Source organism: Nothoprocta perdicaria, unplaced genomic scaffold (genome assembly GCF_003342845.1).
Source record: "Nothoprocta perdicaria isolate Ctin4 unplaced genomic scaffold, notPer1 scaffold_37, whole genome shotgun sequence".
Classification (NCBI taxonomy): Eukaryota; Metazoa; Chordata; class Aves; order Tinamiformes; family Tinamidae; genus Nothoprocta; species Nothoprocta perdicaria.
Genome location: NW_020455610.1, coordinates 666,397 through 686,682, shown reverse-complemented (window position 1 = coordinate 686,682; position 20,286 = coordinate 666,397). Strand labels below are relative to the sequence as shown.

The 20,286-nt window shown below is 35.2% G+C and overlaps 1 protein-coding gene across 1 annotated transcript in view; it reads left to right on the top strand.

The window, feature by feature from the left end:
* The window catches only part of DACH1 (dachshund family transcription factor 1), a 352,406-nt gene that overhangs the window by 314,232 nt on the left and 17,888 nt on the right, over positions 1–20,286 (top strand). Inside the window, 2 exon segments of the mRNA XM_026044517.1 lie at positions 2,347–2,490; positions 2,949–3,017. Of these exon segments, the coding sequence (XP_025900302.1) occupies positions 2,347–2,490; positions 2,949–3,017 (213 nt within the window).

Genomic DNA, 20,286 nt, shown 5'->3' with positions numbered 1-20,286 from the left:
TCGTTTTCTCCTTGTTACCTCTAAAGGAAGTGTAGCTGAATGGGCTGGACCAGCATGTTTTGAACAGCTAAAATTAGGTAAACGGAATTTCACTCAACCTCGTAAGTCAAGGGAGAGCTTACTTTGTGCAGGGTGCTGAAATAATTACCAATGCTATTTTCAGCACTGTGCATTACCTGCTTTTTCACATGTGTCCCTCTAATGATGATATTGCACTGGTGAAAGAGTCCGAGCAAAGAGGAATGGGATGAGCACTTAATAATGGAATGCAGTAAAGTAAATGTCATAAGGAATACTCCCTCTGCTATCGGATWCAAAAGAAAGAAAAATAATAGGTTGTTCTTTAAATAGATAGAGCCAAATAGGAGAGGAAAAAATAAAGCCAGATGATGATTACATTGAGAATTCATTTTTTCAATTAAAGATAGAAAAATACATAGGGGGCTTTGCCTGTTTTTGGTGTAGCAACTGTCATACTTTAAAGAATTTTCCACGTGTGTTAATGGAACCACGCGCAAGCAGAGAGGAGTGTACCAGAGCCTTAWTAAGTCAAGAGCTATACCGAGAAAAAAGCTGAAATACACTTAAATACTGTAGCATATAGACGTATACACTGTGTCACATACGGGTCAAACCCCATTAGATGAAACTTCTTTCTCAGATCTCCAGCATCAGGCAACCTATATCAATGTTTATCTGTTGCTTGTCATCCCAAAACAAGTCAAATATCTTTTTTTTTCATGACAGATCATCTAAATATTTTAGCCATTTTGGAGAATATTAAATTCACTGCTTCTGCAGCATCTTCTACAGTGCTGCCTATTTACTGTACTACTTCCCTCTTGCTCTGTGTATATTCCAATTAGTGATTCCTGAGACTGCAGGATGTGTCTCATCAACTAGTGAAAGTAGGATAATATCTCTTCTGTGAGCAGCTACACAGTGAGGGCTTGCTAATTCTGGCTCTGACTGCTGTAGTCACATCTATGAAGTGTCAGCCATGATGACATTTTAATTCAGAAAGCAACATATGTTTCCTTCTCATTTATTGCAATCACTTTCAAAGTGCTTACAATGAAAACATTAAAACCGTGCAATGATTCAAAATGTATTTAGTTTAGCCTTTGTGCGAATGCATGTTCTTTCACAGTATAAGCTAGTAAATGAATATAATAGTCGGTAGCATGAAAAACAAAAGAGTCAAAATTCTAGTGTTTTTGGATATAAATAACTATTTTGACTACAGAGTGTGTAGTGATGTTCATTTTGTGTTCAACTGCTCTCCATAAAAACACAAAATATCCGAGGTCACTCCCAAAGTGTTCATTCTTAGAATAGACATTAAATAGTAACAATGACGATGATCCACTTTACAAGTCTTGGCAGTGTTGTTTTATCCGTATTCTGTGAAGGATGCCAGCATCGTGGTTTTGTTAATGGTAGCTCCTTTGCAATTAGTCTAAGAACAAGCTCACAACAAGAGGGATTCAGAGAAACCTTATGGAAAATATGCCCCCCCACCATTCTAGTGTATGTGTACATCCATTAAATCCTGAATGGGCCTTGYAGGAAGGAGTGCAATAGGGAAGAAAAAGCTATTGTGGTGCTTCACATGCCTTCTTCAGAGGCTCAGTTTTACTCTCACTGACTAGCAAAAGTCAGTGGCTGGCCCTATTCCTTCCTTTCCCCATATATCGCCTGTGAGATGTTCCTTCAAGTAAGGAGCACGCCAGTTTTACTCCCGTGGCTGCACACTGGGAGAAACATAACATAAGGGGGAAAAAATGGAATAGAAGGGGTTGCTTTAGAAATGCTGCTCACGYGGTGCCCTTTCCTGCTGATCTTGGCGAGCCGGCAGCCGCTGGGCCCCAGCAGAGGCCGGATCTCCCTCTTGTGGGAGCGGAGTGGCAGGCAGGCAAGCGCCCAAGCCGTGCAAACACTGGCCTACACACGCAGAGYGAGGCAGCAAAACTATGGGATTCCTCCCAGAAACCCCCGACCTCTGGGACAGCAGCAGCAGAGGGGCACCCAAAGTCAAGCTAATGGCCACGTCCAGGGTCTTCTGGACCTCATCTCCATTGCCAAAAGAAAAAAAAACATGCAGATGAATATTTAGTTTTCAATAGCACCATATAATGCAGGAGCTCTTAAAAATCACCTGTGGTGATTCCAGCAAGTGATTCCACTGTTTTAAATCAGTGCTGTAGAATTAAGCAGTTTATAGGAACTGAGGCAGCTCTTTCCCTTTCTGGGAACCCTTGATAGCGAATCATGTAACTGCATTTCAATAACCATGTTTCAAATCCAAATGTAAGCATACTGATTTTATTTATTTTTTTCCCTCAGCAATAATTCAGAAAAGGTTAAAGAAGGAAAAGAAGGCAAAGAGGAAATTGCAGGAAGCACTCGAATTTGAGACTAAGCGACGGGAGCAAGCAGAGCAGACACTGAAACAGGCAGCTTCAACAGATAGTCTCAGGGTCCTAAATGGTAAGAAGTCAGTTCTTTGCCTCTGTATCATTAACTTTTCATTTCAGTGCCAAAAGCAGTTTACAATATTGATAATTTATAACATGATGGGGGGAGAGGGGTAGGTGAAGACACAGTCTCTTTTCTGTCTTTGTTTTTGTATAACTCTGTATACATCATGTGCAAATAAATTAACTGCAGAGAATGTCCAAACTAGTACAATTTTATATTATCAGCTTGAGAAGTCAATTTTTTTTTCTCTTCCCCCTCCCTGCCCTTTTTAAGCCTGAAAAATCTATTGCTCATTAATCTTCTCGGTCTAACACAAAAAAATTGCGCTGGCCTCCAGTCATTGTTCAACATTAAAAAAACTGACAAAGGTTGATTGTATTGTAATTCAGCATTGGAGTAACAGGTTGTAAAAAGGGCTATAAGAATCAAATGAAATATGTGTCAGTCTTACCTTTCTGTGCTTCCAGACTCTATGACCCCAGAGATAGAAGCTGACCGCAGCGGGGGCAGAACAGATGCTGAAAGGACAATACAAGGTAGGAATTTGCAAAAGGCTATAAATCTAGATCTTGCTATATGAGTTTTTCCTCAGCTTTAGACTGCTATTCAAGCATGTAGCCTACCATCTGGGCCACATCAAAACAAGTTCAAACAAGGTCAAGTTCATCGTGCTTGTTTATAAGAGAGAATACATTCTGTGCTGATAGATTTTCTTTAAATTAATAGGTCATTTCTGTTTATGCAAAGCAATTAAAGAAGAATAATTAATTTGAAGCAATGTTGGGTTGAATCTTAGACATGTTGAATGCAGGTTTTGTGAATATGTGTACTTAGAATTAGCGTCACAGTGTTTTTAAAGGTATATTTAAAACATTTTGAACCTTTTAACTATATAAATGGGTAGACCTAATGCGTAACAGTTAAGACCTGATGAGAACTCCATAGCTAATATTCAGTGGCAGTTACTGAAAAGCATGCTTCAGTAGGTTACTTTAAACAGGAACAATAAATAAACTGTTTATTCCCTTCCTGTATTTTTCATTTACCAAATGTTCTATATCCCATTATTTACATTTTAATAAAACAAATCTGCTGAGTAAATTTATACATGAAATACTAGAGAGAGTCATATTACTTCCCCCATGAATCTAAATATATATATATATTGCAAGCACTGAGATAATAGTAAAGAACAATTTTTAAGATAGCATTTATGTTATAATATCTTCTCAAGTCAACATGCTAAATCTACCTACATGAATACTAAACAGCAAAAATATCATTTGTTTTCAATTGTAAATGAAGGTGCAATTTTCAAAGGCAAGTCTAAAATGATTAGCTCCAGTAATCACTCTCAATTGCCTTTATTTTGCATTTTGAAGTCAATCATCTTAACAGTATCATTTGACATCTTCTGTATGTTATTTAATCACTTTTTCTAACTCCTAAAGAGTGCCACAAGGAGCCTGTAACAACAAAACAATAAAATAAGTTTTAAAAATATAGAGCGTACAAAAATACAAAAAAAAACCCCAATAACTTCTTATAGGAGAAGCACACGTATATACACACAGGTATATTTAATGCAAGTTATGTCTGCAAAGTCAATAACTGAGAAGATAGGTTATGCCAGATTAAAAGTTGCCTGTGAAGTGGGTGTATGTCACGATGTTTTTTTTTGTTCCAGAATCATGTTTTTTTCCCATAAAATGTATCCCTTATTCAAAGCACCATTTGATGGCATTGATTGATTACTTACTTCAGAGCATTCATATAGAGAAGTAAAGTTTGGAACAGTCCTATTTTAAAGATGAGAAACTGAGTCACAGAAAGATTAAGGGGATATGTTGTTTAACTTTTAAGTAATAAGGATCATTTCCTACTTCAAGGTACTTTATTTTTAGCACAAACATATTCAGATCACTGTTCCTGCTGAATTCAGTTTCAACTGTGAGCTGGGATGCCAAGATAGATATTCACAAAATCATCAACAAATAATTACTGAATATTCTGAAAATATATATTTWAAATGACGTAGTCCCAAGTTACGTGGGAACAACAYTTAGGTTTTTTAACCATGATTATTCTTTTTTTTTTTCTAGCTATCCTCTGAATACTTATGCTCATTTTAGATATTAGGGTTTCTGCAACAAGTGAAATTAAGGTCTTAAAGGCAGCATTACCATTAATGATGACTTTTTCTTTATTCATCTGTCCAAGGAAATGCAAGAAAAGCAAACAAGCAAAAAACTATACTTTTTAATTGAAGTCTTTTAATTAAAGTCATGACCATGATACTGGATCGCATTGCAAAGGCAACCTTAATTCTGACATTTTCTGTCTCTGCTTTGCAGTCTTAACATACAATTACAGCAGATTTTAGGGAGGAGAAAGAGAAGCAAGAAAAATAGACTTAGTAGTTTCTTAGTTTAATATAATCAGCTTAACCATCGTGTAAAGCAGCTTGTAACTTTTATATCTACCACATAGAACTGTGTAACATGCATAGCTCTATAAAACAAATACAACAGTAGAAGATTATTGTCTTTCTGGATAATGAATGGGACAGGTTTCAGAAATAGCTATTAACTAAAGAGCAATACCAGGTGTCAGGTCATTTCCAGCACTGGAGGTTCCCCAAGAGCTCCCTTTCCTCCATGTGTCCCTGCTGCTGTTCTGTTAATGTGCGTTCTTGCAACTACTGTGTCTCTCTGTGATGATTTCTCCTAGGTGAGTTTTCCTTGCTTCAGTTCCAGTTTTTGTCAACACCCAATCTCAATCTCCTTTCTGTCTTCATTTTTTTCTTTTCCTCCTGACATCATAACTCCTAGATACCCATTCCTCAAGCCGTCTCCCTGGTCTCAATTTCATGCCACCATGGTTGTTTCCTCAACCACCAGCAACTCCCAGTATCCCAGTCACCACCAGCCACYATCTCTGTCTGAACCTTCCTGTCGCTTGTCCAGCCAGTTTGGGAACCCACACACCGTTGAAACCCCCTTATCCACCTTTTCTGGTTGGTGCCACGTCGCAGTCTGTCTCCTGCAGTCCCCCCAGTTGAGCTTATGTCCCTCCTGCTTTTAGTGCGCGTTCTGGTCCATCCTCTGCATTGGCCTACATACTGGGAAAGGGAGGCCTAAGAGAAGAGCAAAGATAATTCCCTGTATTCTTACTTCAGTGCTCAGCACAGATATGGCTCACAGAAATGAAGAGAGGCAGTTGCAGAGGAAGAAATGCTTGATTCCAGGAGCCCTAGAATAAAATACACTCAGTAGAGATGAATTCATTAATGAGTTTAGCAGGCAAATTATTTTCAATGTCTGAGACTGGGATTTTTCCAAACTTTATTTCGGTTTTCACAGAGACAACAAAGATAACATTCCTCCATTTTTTTCAGAACTCAATTATGTACTTAGATTGTTTTTTCAGTATCTGTAAATGGAATGTTATATGCTGTAATGTAGAAGAATTATTCCGTAGAATATAGTATACAAAATAGATTTTAATACTATATTATATATGCATTTTGTTTCTAGAAGACATATTTACTAGGCAAATACTTAGGAATTTATTATGCTTCTCAAAATTATATTTATGCCCTTATGTATTTGTATCAGTGTATAAAAGTATGGCTGGGATAGCAGTGTCTTTAACCACAATCATTAAATTTACTATATTGAGTATGTTATGCAGTTCTATATCTAAGCAAATAAATGTAGGAAAGTTTCAGTATTCTGTGGGGAAGTGAAATAATTGTACTAGCAATTATAATTTCAGTATTTAATAAGATATTATGCAAGGAAATAATGATTAAAAATAAGAATTTTATATATTATAAATAAAAACAATTTCTATCAACTTGAAATTATATGTAATGTTGATATTTTAAAGCATCTATTTAATGAGTAAGGAATGGGACTAATTTAAGTGTAAAAGATAATTGCATTTGTCAATAAGTGGAATATGTTTAACTCTTTTGTGTGATACAGCACTCATTCAAAGTCACGTTTTAGTTTATGCAAAGTCTTTTTTAAAATGAGAAAGATATATATAAAAACGGAATTAGAATATGCAAGTATAAAAAGAAGTTATAAAGGATATTTTAGGGTCTTTTTTATAATACAGAGTAAATAACTGTTTACTGAATTATCCATAAAAATGCTAACAAGTAATCATAATAAAAAATCCAAATATGAAACTCGATATTACGTATATTTTAGTAGATGTAATAGTTGATAAGTTATTATTGGGAACTGGTGTAGACACTAGTTTTAAATGTTTTCTTTCTTGTTTCTGTTTAAAATAACAATAAAGCAGATTATCCTCTTCTCCATACATATTGTAGGTTCACTAGATGCCTATGCCTAGCTCCCAATCCGGTTTCCCAAGACCCCCTCATCCCACACAAAAAGGTACCATACAAGAAAATGTTTTACTTTTACTGTTTTGTTACCAGACCTCTTATTAAGCATTAGAACAATGACATTTATTGGCTTATTTTCTGCTTTTATTTTCCCATTGGCTTTTCTTCTCCATCTGCTTACCTATCATATATGTCTGCCTACATTATAGGCTTTTCTTTTCTCCTATAATTCTCACATTCCTAATGTGCTGTCTCCCAAGAGTTTTCCCTTGCAAATCCTGTAAATGCAAAATCTTCATTCCATTTAATCACTGCGTCCTTTATACATTATCTAAACTTATTAAATTTTTTTCTGCTTCTGCATTGTCTTCCCTATTGACCAATCTTTTCACATTATGCCTCTCTCATCATCATTTTCATCTTCCCTTTCCCTGTTTTTTTCTCTTTTTTATTTTTTTTTTCTCAAAGTTATCCTTATGCGAACAGGAAACAACCAAAATATATGTCTTTCAGGCTGGTCTTTGGGATATCTGCTCCATTTCTTTCTTATTTTCTAACAACTATCTCTTTTTTTTACTTACTTTCAGCTCATTTCCAACTTCCACATCCCTTTGTTCCAGCTTCTCCTAAACCAGATCCATCACTCTTCTCTGCTAACAGTTTTTGCTTCTCAACCTGTCCAGCTTGACTGAGTTCTCAGGCCTTTTCTTAAATTTTGTGTGTGTTTTCTAAGAGAGAATTGCCCTTTGCCCATTCTGAAAGTTTCCTCATCTCCCCCCACTCTCTCCATCAATATTCCCCTCCTGGTATTCTTCTCTAGCCCAGTATTTGTTCTCTTTTGACCAAGAATCAGAATTTCGTATCTCTGGTCCTTATTCTGCCACAAATATATAGGTATATATTTTCTGTTCTAACAGATTATCAGCCTGAATCTGTCAGTTATTTACTCTCCTTATCCCTTATCAAAATTAATTTATGCTTTCTAAGCCTTTCTCCATTTCTTCTGGCCTTTATCCTAGTTTTCCACCTTGGCTGTAGACATACTAACAGTACAAATACTTCTAATGCTAAATGGCTTCTAACTATTCTTTTCTGATATAAGAAGATGAGCCCCTCTGYTATCTGCAGAATCACCTGCCATAATACATTCACAGACTCTCTCAGGTGCCTTTTGCCTTGGCAACAAACAAGCAGAGGGTTGGTTTTCTACCCAAAAAAGATCAGGCAGGAAATGGAGTTGTTGAACAATTCAAGAAATAGAGAGAAAAAAAAAAAAATGCAACTTTGTGCACTGCCTGTATGATCTCGTATGACTACTGCTGTTAAAGCCTTTGAGGGTTGTGGAGAAAGAGTGAGAAAGAAATTATGATTTAACCTTGCCTTTACTTTATGTGTGCTTTTTGCTTTTGAGGTACTAAGCAAAAGCTGCCCCATGGTAGCCCTCCACATAAATAAGAATTTCTTAGACATATCTTCAATCATTTGTCTGAAAATGTAGCCTAAATTGTTTTCTGCCTTGATTTGTAGCTTGTTTAATCTGTTTTCCAGCAAGTAAAGTCAGTGTAATAACCTCAGCAAATGATAGTCTTTGAGACTTTCTTGCTATATTTGTGTTTGAAAGATACCTATCTTAGGAAGTTACACATTGAAAGGGCGCTTTTAGTGGTTCTGCAAAGGCCTTTGCATACAGTTTTTTTCTCATGTAAAAATCTTGAACAAAAGCATGTCTAAATGTGTGACAATATTTTWTATGAGATCAAAAAGTTTATTGGAAAGACTATTATCAAGGCTTTAAAGTCAAGCATTCCAAAGTTAGGAAATGGTAGAATTAAGGTTGTCTTCCTTACCTTTGTTCAACCTTCTTTGTGTACACATCATGATATAATCTTTAATTATATGATTAGATAGTGTATTTTTCACAGTACCCTGCCTCATTCAGTTCTGGGGCTGAGGGCAGAGTTGAATTAATGGATATCTATCCAATATTTTCTTTATCTTCAGYGCTCAGTGTGTGTTCTCATGTTCTGTATAATACCTGCTTCGTGTATAATGGTTCCATCATTAGACAGCACGCTGTACAGAAAAGGCATGAATCGTTATCTCAATTTCTTTCATATGTTAAATCTTAATTTTGGCATTTCCTAATAGCTGAATGTTTAGCTTAACAATTTCAGAACTGCCCTAGGGTTATAGGTAACCTTTTTCTAGGGCATTTCTTTGAAAGAGTAAACTAAACATTCTGARATTTTACAATAATGTGACGAGAGAAAACCTTATGGATCAAGTTTAACTTGAATCTTAGTCTCAGTGTGATAAAACATCCGATGAATGGCAGTGCATTGTTATGAACTGTGTGATCAAAGGTATGGCCATTTTGTCATTTGACTTTTAAAAATATTTGTTGAAATATTTAATAATAGACAATCTTTTGTTACATTTTGTGCTCTTAGGCATAGAAACTTCTTTTCATTTTTTTTCTTGCAAACTGTGTGACTTTTAACAATGTCACCATCAAGCTGTCCTATTCTTTTTTCTTTCTCACCTCTGGCTTTTGTTTCAGTCCTACGATCTCTTCTATTGTCTCTGCTTTTTTTTTTTTTTTTTTTATGTTATACAGATCAGGCTTTTTAATACACATATCTATTCATATCTGATCATAATTCAAAATTCTCAACTCAACTTCTTGTATCTAATATCCTTGTTAAGCAAGTTTCAAGTGTCTCCATAGTACAATATCCATTTTCCACAAATCCAGCTACTTCTCATGATTTCTCATTCCAAGATACGTTTTTTATTCAGAGAACTTTATCTGACTTTATTGCCATATCTGTGTCCTCTTCTCTGTTTTTTTACTCTGTTCTCAGCCACGGGCTCCTTTTCTTGTCTAGCCGCTCCAAATCATTTGGTCACTCAGCTTTAGTCAGGGTTTTGGCAGTCAACCATTTCTTTTTACCAGCTCCCTTTCATGGGCTTTTCTAGTATCTGTTTTTATCTGTTTGTCCATCATCCTGTCCTGTCATCCCCTTAAGTCCTATTTTCTCTCTTTACTTCCAAGTCCAGCTGCATCAAGCTTCTTCTAATTTCTTTAAATCTGAAGTTTAATGTGTGCTTATGGTTGTAAACTTAGAAAAAAATAAATTGATAGATAAGGACACATTTTCTAGTGTGAGACTATTCTCAAATTAACTAAGGATTTTTTTTTTAAACTAGATTTCAATCTCCTCAAATGATRGGGCATCTGTTTCTTTTCTAGGAAGAATAGTTCTCTCTGCAGCATTTTTAACTAAAATGCCTTTTCTTATGGTCTTCCGTCCAGTTTCTTTGCCCATGATACTGCCTGTGGTGACTAGAATCAAGTCTATTTCTGCTTATCCTCCATCTGCCTATAGAGTCCCTCCAATAATTGTATCTTTTTTAACCAGGTCTTCTTCCTTCTGTCTTTGCATTTCTGTCTGTTCCAGTCAGTGTTCCTCTTGTTCTTATAAATCAAAAGAAATTTCATTTGCTCCTATAATTCCTCAATGACAAGGTCATCCATCTGTGYGGTGTAAACCAATGGGCATACATTTGCCTCCGTATAAATTAATTAAACTCAGAAAAAGAAAAAAACCTGACCCCAATACATTTTACCTTGTCTTTKCTCTTACCAAGATGTCTTAGAAATATTAAATACATTTCAGCTAAATCATATGTACATTCTTCATTTTGATTCAATTGATGCATCAGCTATTCCATTCTTTTTGCCACTTAATAAGTACTATGTGTTTGTTGTTGTTAATTTATTATTGCATGAGACTTCAGCAGAAGGGGGCTTGGGGTCACTGTAAAGCCAGGACTCTCAAATGGTTTTATYGGATCATTTTAAGAATGAAAATGCATTTTCACTTTCCTATCTTATATTCCTGTTTCTCCTCCTACCCATTCCAGCACTGTTTCAGCTTCCCTCTTATTGTTGCACTCCCATTTTCCTCTTGATCAAACCAAATGCACATACACCATTGGATATTATTTCTGAATATCCCAAATCCTTTGTATTACTCCACTATCCAACTTGCTGACAGGGCATGAGGCAGTGTGCATGCATGGTCTGGAGGTACGTGTCTGCTGGCYGGCCAGGTGGCTGGCTGGGAGATAYATGCATTCCGAGGGATCCATGACAAGCTAGGAGATGAGCATTTTCTGCTGGACATCTTGTTGCTGCTCCTTGGCAGCTGGACAAATCAAACAGTACATGATGCTTCTCAGCAGCTGATGGGCCAAACAAATGGTTTTTCAAGCTGCAAGAGACCCACGGCCCACCTGTTGTGCAGGCCTCCTATAAAGGTTGGACATTTCAGCAGGGAAAAGAATCAGGAGCTGGAAACAAAGCTGTCAGAAGCCTGGAAGGCAAAGAGATTTTTTTTTCTAGATATATTGAATAACTGCCCAAGGAAACATCTGCTACTTAGCTTATGCTTATGCTTATGGACTGCTTATGGAAATAAACAGCTGACTATTCTAGACCTACACATATACAGAAAAGCGCTGACAAAAGAGTGGGCTGCTTTTTTTTCTGGCGATGAACTCCACTCTGAAGTTCTTTAAATTTGGGGCTATTCAGCCAACTTTTCTATTAGGTCAGATCTAAAACAAAAATGGATATAATAACTTCCAGTTATTTTGCCAAGGACAAGAACCCAGAGGCAGGGTTTTCAGCAATTCATGAATGAGTAAGGTCGGTCTGTATTGTGAAGTATCATGACTTATGAGAATGTGACTTTCAGCAATACCACACAGAGGGATTTCCATGGTGGTGGTGGTGCTTTTTTTGTTTTGTTTCCCAACTGATTATCAAGTTTTCTACTTACGTTTTCCACTCTTAAGATTTCTGAAGTTCAATAACACAACCGATTTCAATGTCTGCAGTTTTGGTTGACTCCAGACATAAGACAGGACTGTCTCTGTAATGTGATTGCCATCTCCAATGTTATTCTAGCACCTCTAGGCAAGAATAGTGAGCTGAGCTACCAGAAAAGTGTGAAAAAGGCAACGGAATGGAGCAAAGCTGTTGTAGTGACCCACCAGGGAGTGATGTCTGCTGTCCTGTTATTGATCCTTTTATGCATGCCAGAGTTTGTCAAACAAGTTGGAGCATTTGTGAATACATATGCACATACAACATTTGATTTTAGAAGCTGAAGGATAGCTTCCCCACTTCTCTCTTTTGTTTCTCATATTCTCAAGAAAAGATATTTTCAGATGCAGTGCTAGTGTCAAAGGGAGAGCAGTGCTAGTGTCAAAGGGAGAAGGTGTTAAAAGTTTCATGGCTAGCCCTTACTGATATTTAGCGAACTGACTTTCCTAACTCCCTTTCTTAGTCCACTCTATGTTAGTTTATTTTTACTGAGTCTTCCTAAAATATTTGTTGGTTAAATATTTGTCCCTAYGTGCAGTAACACCTATTTATAATGTTTTGTTTCTCTTCTGATTAGGGCCTGAAACTTCAGCTGCTTTTTGACTGCAGTGTGCAGTACTTGTATTAATGTCAGGGTCATGCACTTATTATTCATCTGTACAGTGCTATGCACTTCAATGAAATTATATACATAATAATAAATAACAACATTAATCTATGTGCAGCACCTTGAATTTCATTAGTGTTGCAGAAGGAATATCTTGACAACTGGGTGCTCTATTTTTTATACATTTATACTGAAAGAGCAAGGTTGTCTTCTCGTACTCTAATTTAAATAATTGCTTTTATTTTCCCAGGGAAGAATGAGCCTTACTAGTTTTACCAACTCACAAGAAATGAACTTTGTTCTTTCTGATTTTTTTGGTGCCTAAAGTTCTGATTTTATACCTAGATTGTACATTAGATATTTATAACATTTCTGGCTATTTYGTCTTTCTTTTGTAACTAATACTTGAATACTGAATAAGGAAGCATGCAATAACGATTTATTTTGCCTCATATTTTCTTGACCACAAATAAATMTGAGATTATCTTGCAGTACTTAGAAACTAAACAATAACATTCCCAATGCCCCAGCCCAGGAGTCAGTACTTTGGCAGGTTTTCAAGTAAAGCTAATCAATTAAAGASAACATTGATTAACTTAAACAGAAGGTGATATTGATTTTAGGCAGTAAACTATAAACAGACTATTGTTTCATAGCTTTCATAGGTCATTGATACCTATACCTGTAAACTTTGAGCTACATATTCCTGTTATTTGTCCCTAAACAAAACAAATGTGGGGCACATAGTTAATAAACTGATAAATATGTGTTACAATATATTCTTAGGGAGCTCCCTCATTTAGACTCATAGATATAAAGTTTTTCATGTTTCCTTTGAAATTGCTATCTATTGCAGTTTACATCTCATTTTATAGCTCTATATATGAAATAGCTGGAAATCAAATATGTTCATGGCTTTTCTACTGAGATAAATGATTAATCAATCAAAGGCGTTCTTCCAACATGGTGCTTTAGGACACTTTTAAAACATCTATGTGTAAAATTAATGACTAAGTATGAACAGAGTCAGGGAGTGGGAAAACTCAGGACAATAAGAACATAAAATAAAACGTGCACCAAAGAAACTATTAAGACTGTTTAGAATTTTTTTTTTTTTACTTATTATTTCCATTCATTTTTTCTTATTTCTCCAAGTTAATGTTATTGACAGAAGAAAGGATGGGGTGGTTGAATTCTTTACTGAATACAGAGACTTCTGAGGTCACTCCAATTCTCTGGGCTCTCCCAGTCACTCTATCTGGGAAAGATAGGCACACCATGCCACATTACTTTTTTTTCAAAAAAAAAAAAAAAAGAAGCTAAAAATCTCTGTTCAGCATGCCTGGTGAGTGTAACTCTGTTTAACAGTGTTACCCCTCTACCCTGTGTAAAGGGCCTTCACCTTTTTTGCTTCTCAGCCACACTTACTATTCTTAGGGCCTATTGGACAGTGGTATCCCCTCAACTGTAATGCATGCARTAATGAATAGTGATTCCTGGTGTTCATTTTTGAAATTACTACAAAGAATTAAAAAAGTAAAACACCTAGTGTTTGCATGTGCAACATCCTCACAAGAAGGATGCCAATGTTAGTGTTGCATTCATCTGTGAAATCCGTAAGACTATGTGGTCAACAGACCTCAAAACAGTTCWTGCTCTGGGTTTTTTTTCTAAGGCTTACATTTCCCTTGTTGTGGCATTTCATGTGAAGCATGCATGAGACAACTTTTATGCCAAATTAGCGGGAATAATTTTCAGTGCTGCTGAAAAGTCTTTAAAAGTGCTTTAAAGGACTACTTGTACAAAGCAGTATTTAGGAAGTTACTTTATCCAGTTAGCACATGCAATCTGTTAGATGAGGAGAGAAAATTCTCCTTTTTGGAAAGTACTAGAACTAGGAAAAATAAAAAAAATACAAAATTTGGATGGATCAGGTTTCAATTTTGGTGTTCTAATTCAAAACATTAAATGTGCACAGTATCCATCTGACCTATTCAGTGACCCTTTCCGATTGACTCAGCCAACACTTGAATCAAATGAAGATTTTTTCATGGCAAGCAGTGTGAACAAAGAAAGTCTGGTGTTGTAAATATTCCAATTTATTCTTTAAAGCAATGAAAATAGATTTTATATCCCTTCCTTAACATTAATTATTATGCCTTTTAAAAAAAAAGACTGACTTTCTCACAAATGCCTTCAGAGTATCGGAGGCATTTGTACAGGGTTATCAGGTCTGTAGAAGATTCAGGCCTTTCTGGAGTGGCAGTTGGAAGATAGGCAGGACACCTGAGACTGACCAAAGTCATACCAGATGTTGAATTAAGATCTTATGAGATCTTAATCTTTATCATATCTTTATGAGTCATTTTCTTGACTTGGGTTACATTCTGTGGATATTTATGGTCAAATTATACATTATAACTAATATATGTATACTTACTGCTATTTTAATGTCAAGAGGAAGAGCCATGCCACTCTTCCTCTAACATTTTTAGTAGTATCACATACTTATAAGAAAATTTCTGTTGGTCAGTATGTCCTCTTATGGATGGCAAGCTTCTATATTTCATAACAATTTTCTTAGATTGGAAGCAATACTGGCAGAGGAAGAAAAATAATAATAATAAAAAAAGTTATTCTTTATAAGAAATCCAAACTCACAGGTTTTCAAAAAGACTTTAAGATTTTGTGATACTTTCTAGCATATGTGATTAACACACCCTTGAACAGTAAGCCATGGCCAAGTGGTGAACTGGGCCTCAATATGCTAGGATACAGCATATGTTTTAAAAGAAGTTTCCATATTGTAGAATAATCCTGTTCTTTCTCTGTTCTTTGGGCATTTAGGCTTTGTCTTCTATTGTTACATAACTTTCAGTATTGAAATCTTTCCATAAAATATTTTTTTAAATATAAATTCAATTTTCCTGTGAAACTTTCAAGAGTAATAAAATGAAGAAATATCTAAAGAAGTAAGACTGATACAAGAGATTCAAGATAAATTATTTAAAAGCATATGATTCTTTCCAACTGTTAGAATAGACATTTAGACAGAAAAAATCATGCAACAAGTTGAAGAAAAGGAAGTTTGTTCATAATACTACTGAGAAACTGCTTAGGGACAGATTATCCGTGAGAAAGACATAATTTTGTAAAGATACCAAAATTAACTAGTCTTAAAATAGCCCTTAAATTGCTATTATTTATTTTCAGAGGGTATTTGATTTATTATAATCTATTTCTACAAGAATGTTTGTTTTGGAGAACAGAATACCTTATCTTTTTTAACAAGTTCAGTTTTCAACCTTGTGTTCTGTCTTTGATAAATGATTTTGAACTATGTCAGGAGTAACTGAAATGCTAGAAGAAACGTTATCGTTATAATATCTGAACAACTTTGCAGTCTCTAATGGGTTTAATCTTCACATCAGAAAATACTCCTGTGATGCAGAACAAAGCAATTATCTTTGTATTATAGAGGGGCTAAGGAGTTTGATCAACGATATGTTGGAAATCTGTGGTAGATAGGGGACCAAACTTAAATCTTCCTGCAGCTAATGTTTTCATGCTGCCCTTCATGTCTTTGTCCTCCCTTTTATATGTTCCTACATTATATAGACRTATCTCTTATTATATAGACATATGCAAAATTAGATAGAATTTGATCACGTAAATACTGGTGCTATGATTTATATCCCAAGATTGCCTTCTAGAGGAGTACATGTAACATCATCTGGGCTTGCTCTACACTACTTCAGACTTATGGGCAACCTCTGCAAATGGCAAGGTAATGAGAAAGTGCTCCTGGTGTTAAGTCTTCTTGAGTCTTTTCTTCGGTAGGCATAGCTTTGAAAATACAGTTTATGTTGGTCAGCATTGTTTGACTACTATTTGATTTGATATGATATCAAACTGGCCCTATATCTTTAGCTTTTATAAAAAAAAAAAGAACATGAACTTCTATTTCTGTTCCTTCTAGCTGCATAAACATGATCAGTTTGGTTAAATATCTTGGATAATGATATTGAAAAGATCTGAAGCTAGAGTTTTATTGAATGAAGTCTAATTTTTTACAGTTAACTAAAGGGGAATGTAGTATTTAATTTATCAGAGTTCTGTCAACTTCCTGAACTAAAGCTGCATTTAGCTTCATTCCTCAGCTTCATGGAACACAGACTTAAGACCTACTGTATTCTCTTACCAAGAGAGATAAAGATAAACCAATAGCAGCTTTCTGTTACTCAGATACCAAAGACTAAGGATACAAGCATTTGCTTTCATTTTCAGTCAGTTCACAGGCAAGATGCAAAATCGAATGAAACTTAAGTCATAAAATTAAGATATGTCTCCAAGTATATTTTGGCAACAACAAGAAGCAAAGGATGTTTCAGTCATTAACACAGAAGAATACTCATTTTCTGTGAAATAAAATTGTCTTATGACAGAAATTTGCAACAATGAAAACAACACAAAAATTAGTAAAGAAACATAGCTAGGTAATGTAATTTTCTTTAAAGCTTCAAAAAGATATTTTCTGATGAGGTGATGACTCTAAAATGATAGTCATCATGCTGGTAAATAACTTCTTCAGTTATGTGGGAAATCATATATGTATATTCATGGTCTGATACTCCTCATCATATTCCTAATTCAGGTCCAGTCGCTGATCTCAGAAGGTCCTACTATCAACTTCACCTACAAATCCAGATATCAAACCTGGATATCCTGTGTAGTAGTGAGTTAGTTTTGTGAATGTTGCATGGGACTCTTCTTACCGGTAGAGCCAAAGGGGAAAAACAAAAACAAAACAAAACAAAAAAAACTGTGAGGATACTTATTTGGAAACATCACTTTAGTTTAAAGGATTTTGAGAAGCAATCATGTAAGGTAGAAGGTAAGGCAAAACCTTTCAAGTTGTTAAAATTTTTAGTTTTTATAGTTGTTGAAAGGGAAGAGTGAGTGAAGGAATTAGTAGGGAGTGACAGTTCAAAGAAGCCGAATATGAAAATATTTCTACCATGTACAACTCAGGCAGAAATAGGTTTTAGTAGGTAACGTGAAGAATCCATGAAAACAAATTTATAGCAAAAAAAGGAGGTAGGAAAAAGTGAAGGCCAGAGATTTTCTATTTAAAAAAAAAAAGTGATATTTAGACACAATATGGTAATGAAACGAGATAACTAACAACTGAACAGGATACTTTAACTTTGAACTTCACTAATAGACTGGCTAAAAAGACTTGTCCACTGTGACTAAACCAACCAGCGGGGAGGAGGATTCTGAAGATGAAAGATTAACAGATCTGTTTTTCCAGYTTGAGATTGTCATAGTAACTAAACAGTCGTAAGGAGAATCAACAAAGCAGGCTGAGTTTTTAGTTAGGGTAAAAGAAAATAAATCTGGAAGAGAAAAGAAGACTTGGCAGTTGTCAGTGTGGATATGCAAGGTGGATTTCTGCTTGTGGGTTAAACAACTGAGATAGGAAGCAAAGGGAGGGAAGGTGATGGAAGAAACACTGCAGCCCTGTGAAATGTGCACAGAAAGCTGAAGCAGAAGGCAAAAAATATTAAAATGAAAAAGAAGTTAGCAATGTAATGGGAGAAGTTGGCTTTGTATCAAAGACTAGTGAAAAGTCTAGGAAACGGGGTGGAATGCTGTAAGATTTGGCTAGAAAGAGGTCATTATCACGTATACATTTAACAAAAGGCTTGCAAACAAATCCAATGCCAAAAGGATCAGGATAAAGGATGATCAAGGGGAAAATTTTCAGTGTTTTACAATTTTCATGGTCATTCATGTGTTTAATCTAATCTTAGGTGTATCCTAACAAATTAGGAACATCTTATTCCCTTTTTTTAAAGAATRAATAACCATCCAAAGGCTAAAGGAATTTCAGAGGTTTAAACTTCCTCAAATTAAAATCCTTCTTTGCATTTTCCCTTATCAACTCTTTCCGGAGAGGCAGAATATAGTTTATACAGAGTTATTACAGTGTGAGTTGAAGAAATTTTCTTAGATACTTTTGATTAACCTATGTTATAATGGCACTTGAGAATTTTCTTAATGATAGTAATCATGTTAACATCAGAAACCATCAGGGTTGTCATGGCCTCAAACATAGAAATAAAATTGTCCATTTCAATCAGGTGTTATAGTCACCTACCTAATTTAAATAAGGAATAAATTAAATCATTACGGATTAAGACCCAACATCAGACAGAAACAGCATACACAGGAAAACTTTGATAGGGATATGCTTTAAGGAGGGACTTGGTCCTCCATCTGTATGTGTTATCACCTCTGGGGAAAAAAAGATGTGTAGAATATTTTGAGGGACCACCTAATGTTATCTTACTTTTAGTCTTGCAAAGACTGAAGTATGGGGTGTAAGTAAGTGATCTTCAGCCTACCTACAGGCTGTTTCTATGAAAATATCAGCTAGTTGTTTTCACTGCTTGCTGAAAAACTTGTCATGAACTTGTATAAGTGTTGAAAATGACAGCAACAGAAATTTTATTTCCATTTTCCTTGTCAAATGCATGCATGTGCATTCATGTCACAAAGAAAACTTCTTTACGTTACCAAATTTGGACAAGAAGCCATAAAATCTTTTGATAGATCAATCTATTGCTGTAGTGGYTGAAGCTACCGTACAAACATTAGGCACAGTATGCATTGCCTCGCATAAAAAATGATTTAAATGAACAATATAGAAATCAGAATTTCAATTTAGCACCTTGAGTGTATTGTTTGGAAAAGCTAAGTCAATTACATTTACGGCTTCATATTTTCTCAGGAAGAAAACAGTTGAGACATCTAGGSAACCTCTCATGCTTTGTGGGAGCTCAGTAGGTTTTAGATAAAAGGATCAGGCCCACAATCTGCTTTTCTTAAATCCTTCAGTGAAAAATAAAAATAAATGCCATGGCCATGTAAACTACAAAGGTGGAAAAATGCTGCATCTTGCATTTTCCTACCTCCTGTGGCTAGGGACAGAATGCAGACATGCCACAATAATGTTTTTTATTTCTACTGTTCAAACCATATTAATGAGAACATCATTTTGGAGAACTAATTATTTCTATTTGTCTTGTGTCACACTTTCTAATTCCCCTATATTAGCACAGCCAAAGCAAATTAATTGCTTTTCCAGCAGTTGAACCTTGTCCAAGAATGAGCTCACACTCCCTTCCAGTTTTGCAGTTTCTAGGAGTGCATTGTGTCAAAATTTTCTCTTGGTACTAAACATAGCCCAGAGAATATCTTTAAAGATTTCTGTTGCTGCTCACTTGATGAAATTTATAARTTTAAGTGACCCACTAGGAAAGATAAAGTTCTTAGCTGCAAGATTATACATCAAAACAGTTAAAGTGAAATTAAAATTAAATGAATGAATCTCAGTGAAGCAAAAAAAGCAGTAATTAATGGTTCCCTTAATTGTCTTCATAAAATATTTGCATGGGTCTAATTTGCATAATTTGCATGTATTAATTAATCTTTCAAAGGAATTTTGTGCTGAGAGAAGCCAAAAAATCTCTTTGTTTTATTTAACATCTAATGAAATATTTATCTTCGTTAATGAACTTCTCATCTTCATTAAAATAAAAATTTCACAAGTTTGTATGTTTTAAATGTTTTTATAATTGAAGTATACAAAAAACTCTTCAGACCTACAGTATCAGATAGACAAACACATTATTGCACATTCTGTATTATTTTGACAACAGCAACATTTAAATTTGACTCTATTCACTTCCCCAGAGTTTTCAAGGTTTTTTAAATGAGTTCAATTTCATATTAGTTTCTGAGTTTGTTTTGACTGTTACAAATAGGGATGAGAAGGTAAACCTTTACCTACTTTTATCATTGTTATCCTGTGATACATAATGRTTTCTATAGAAGTAATCTATAGAAAAAATTACTAACCTCAGGACATAAAAA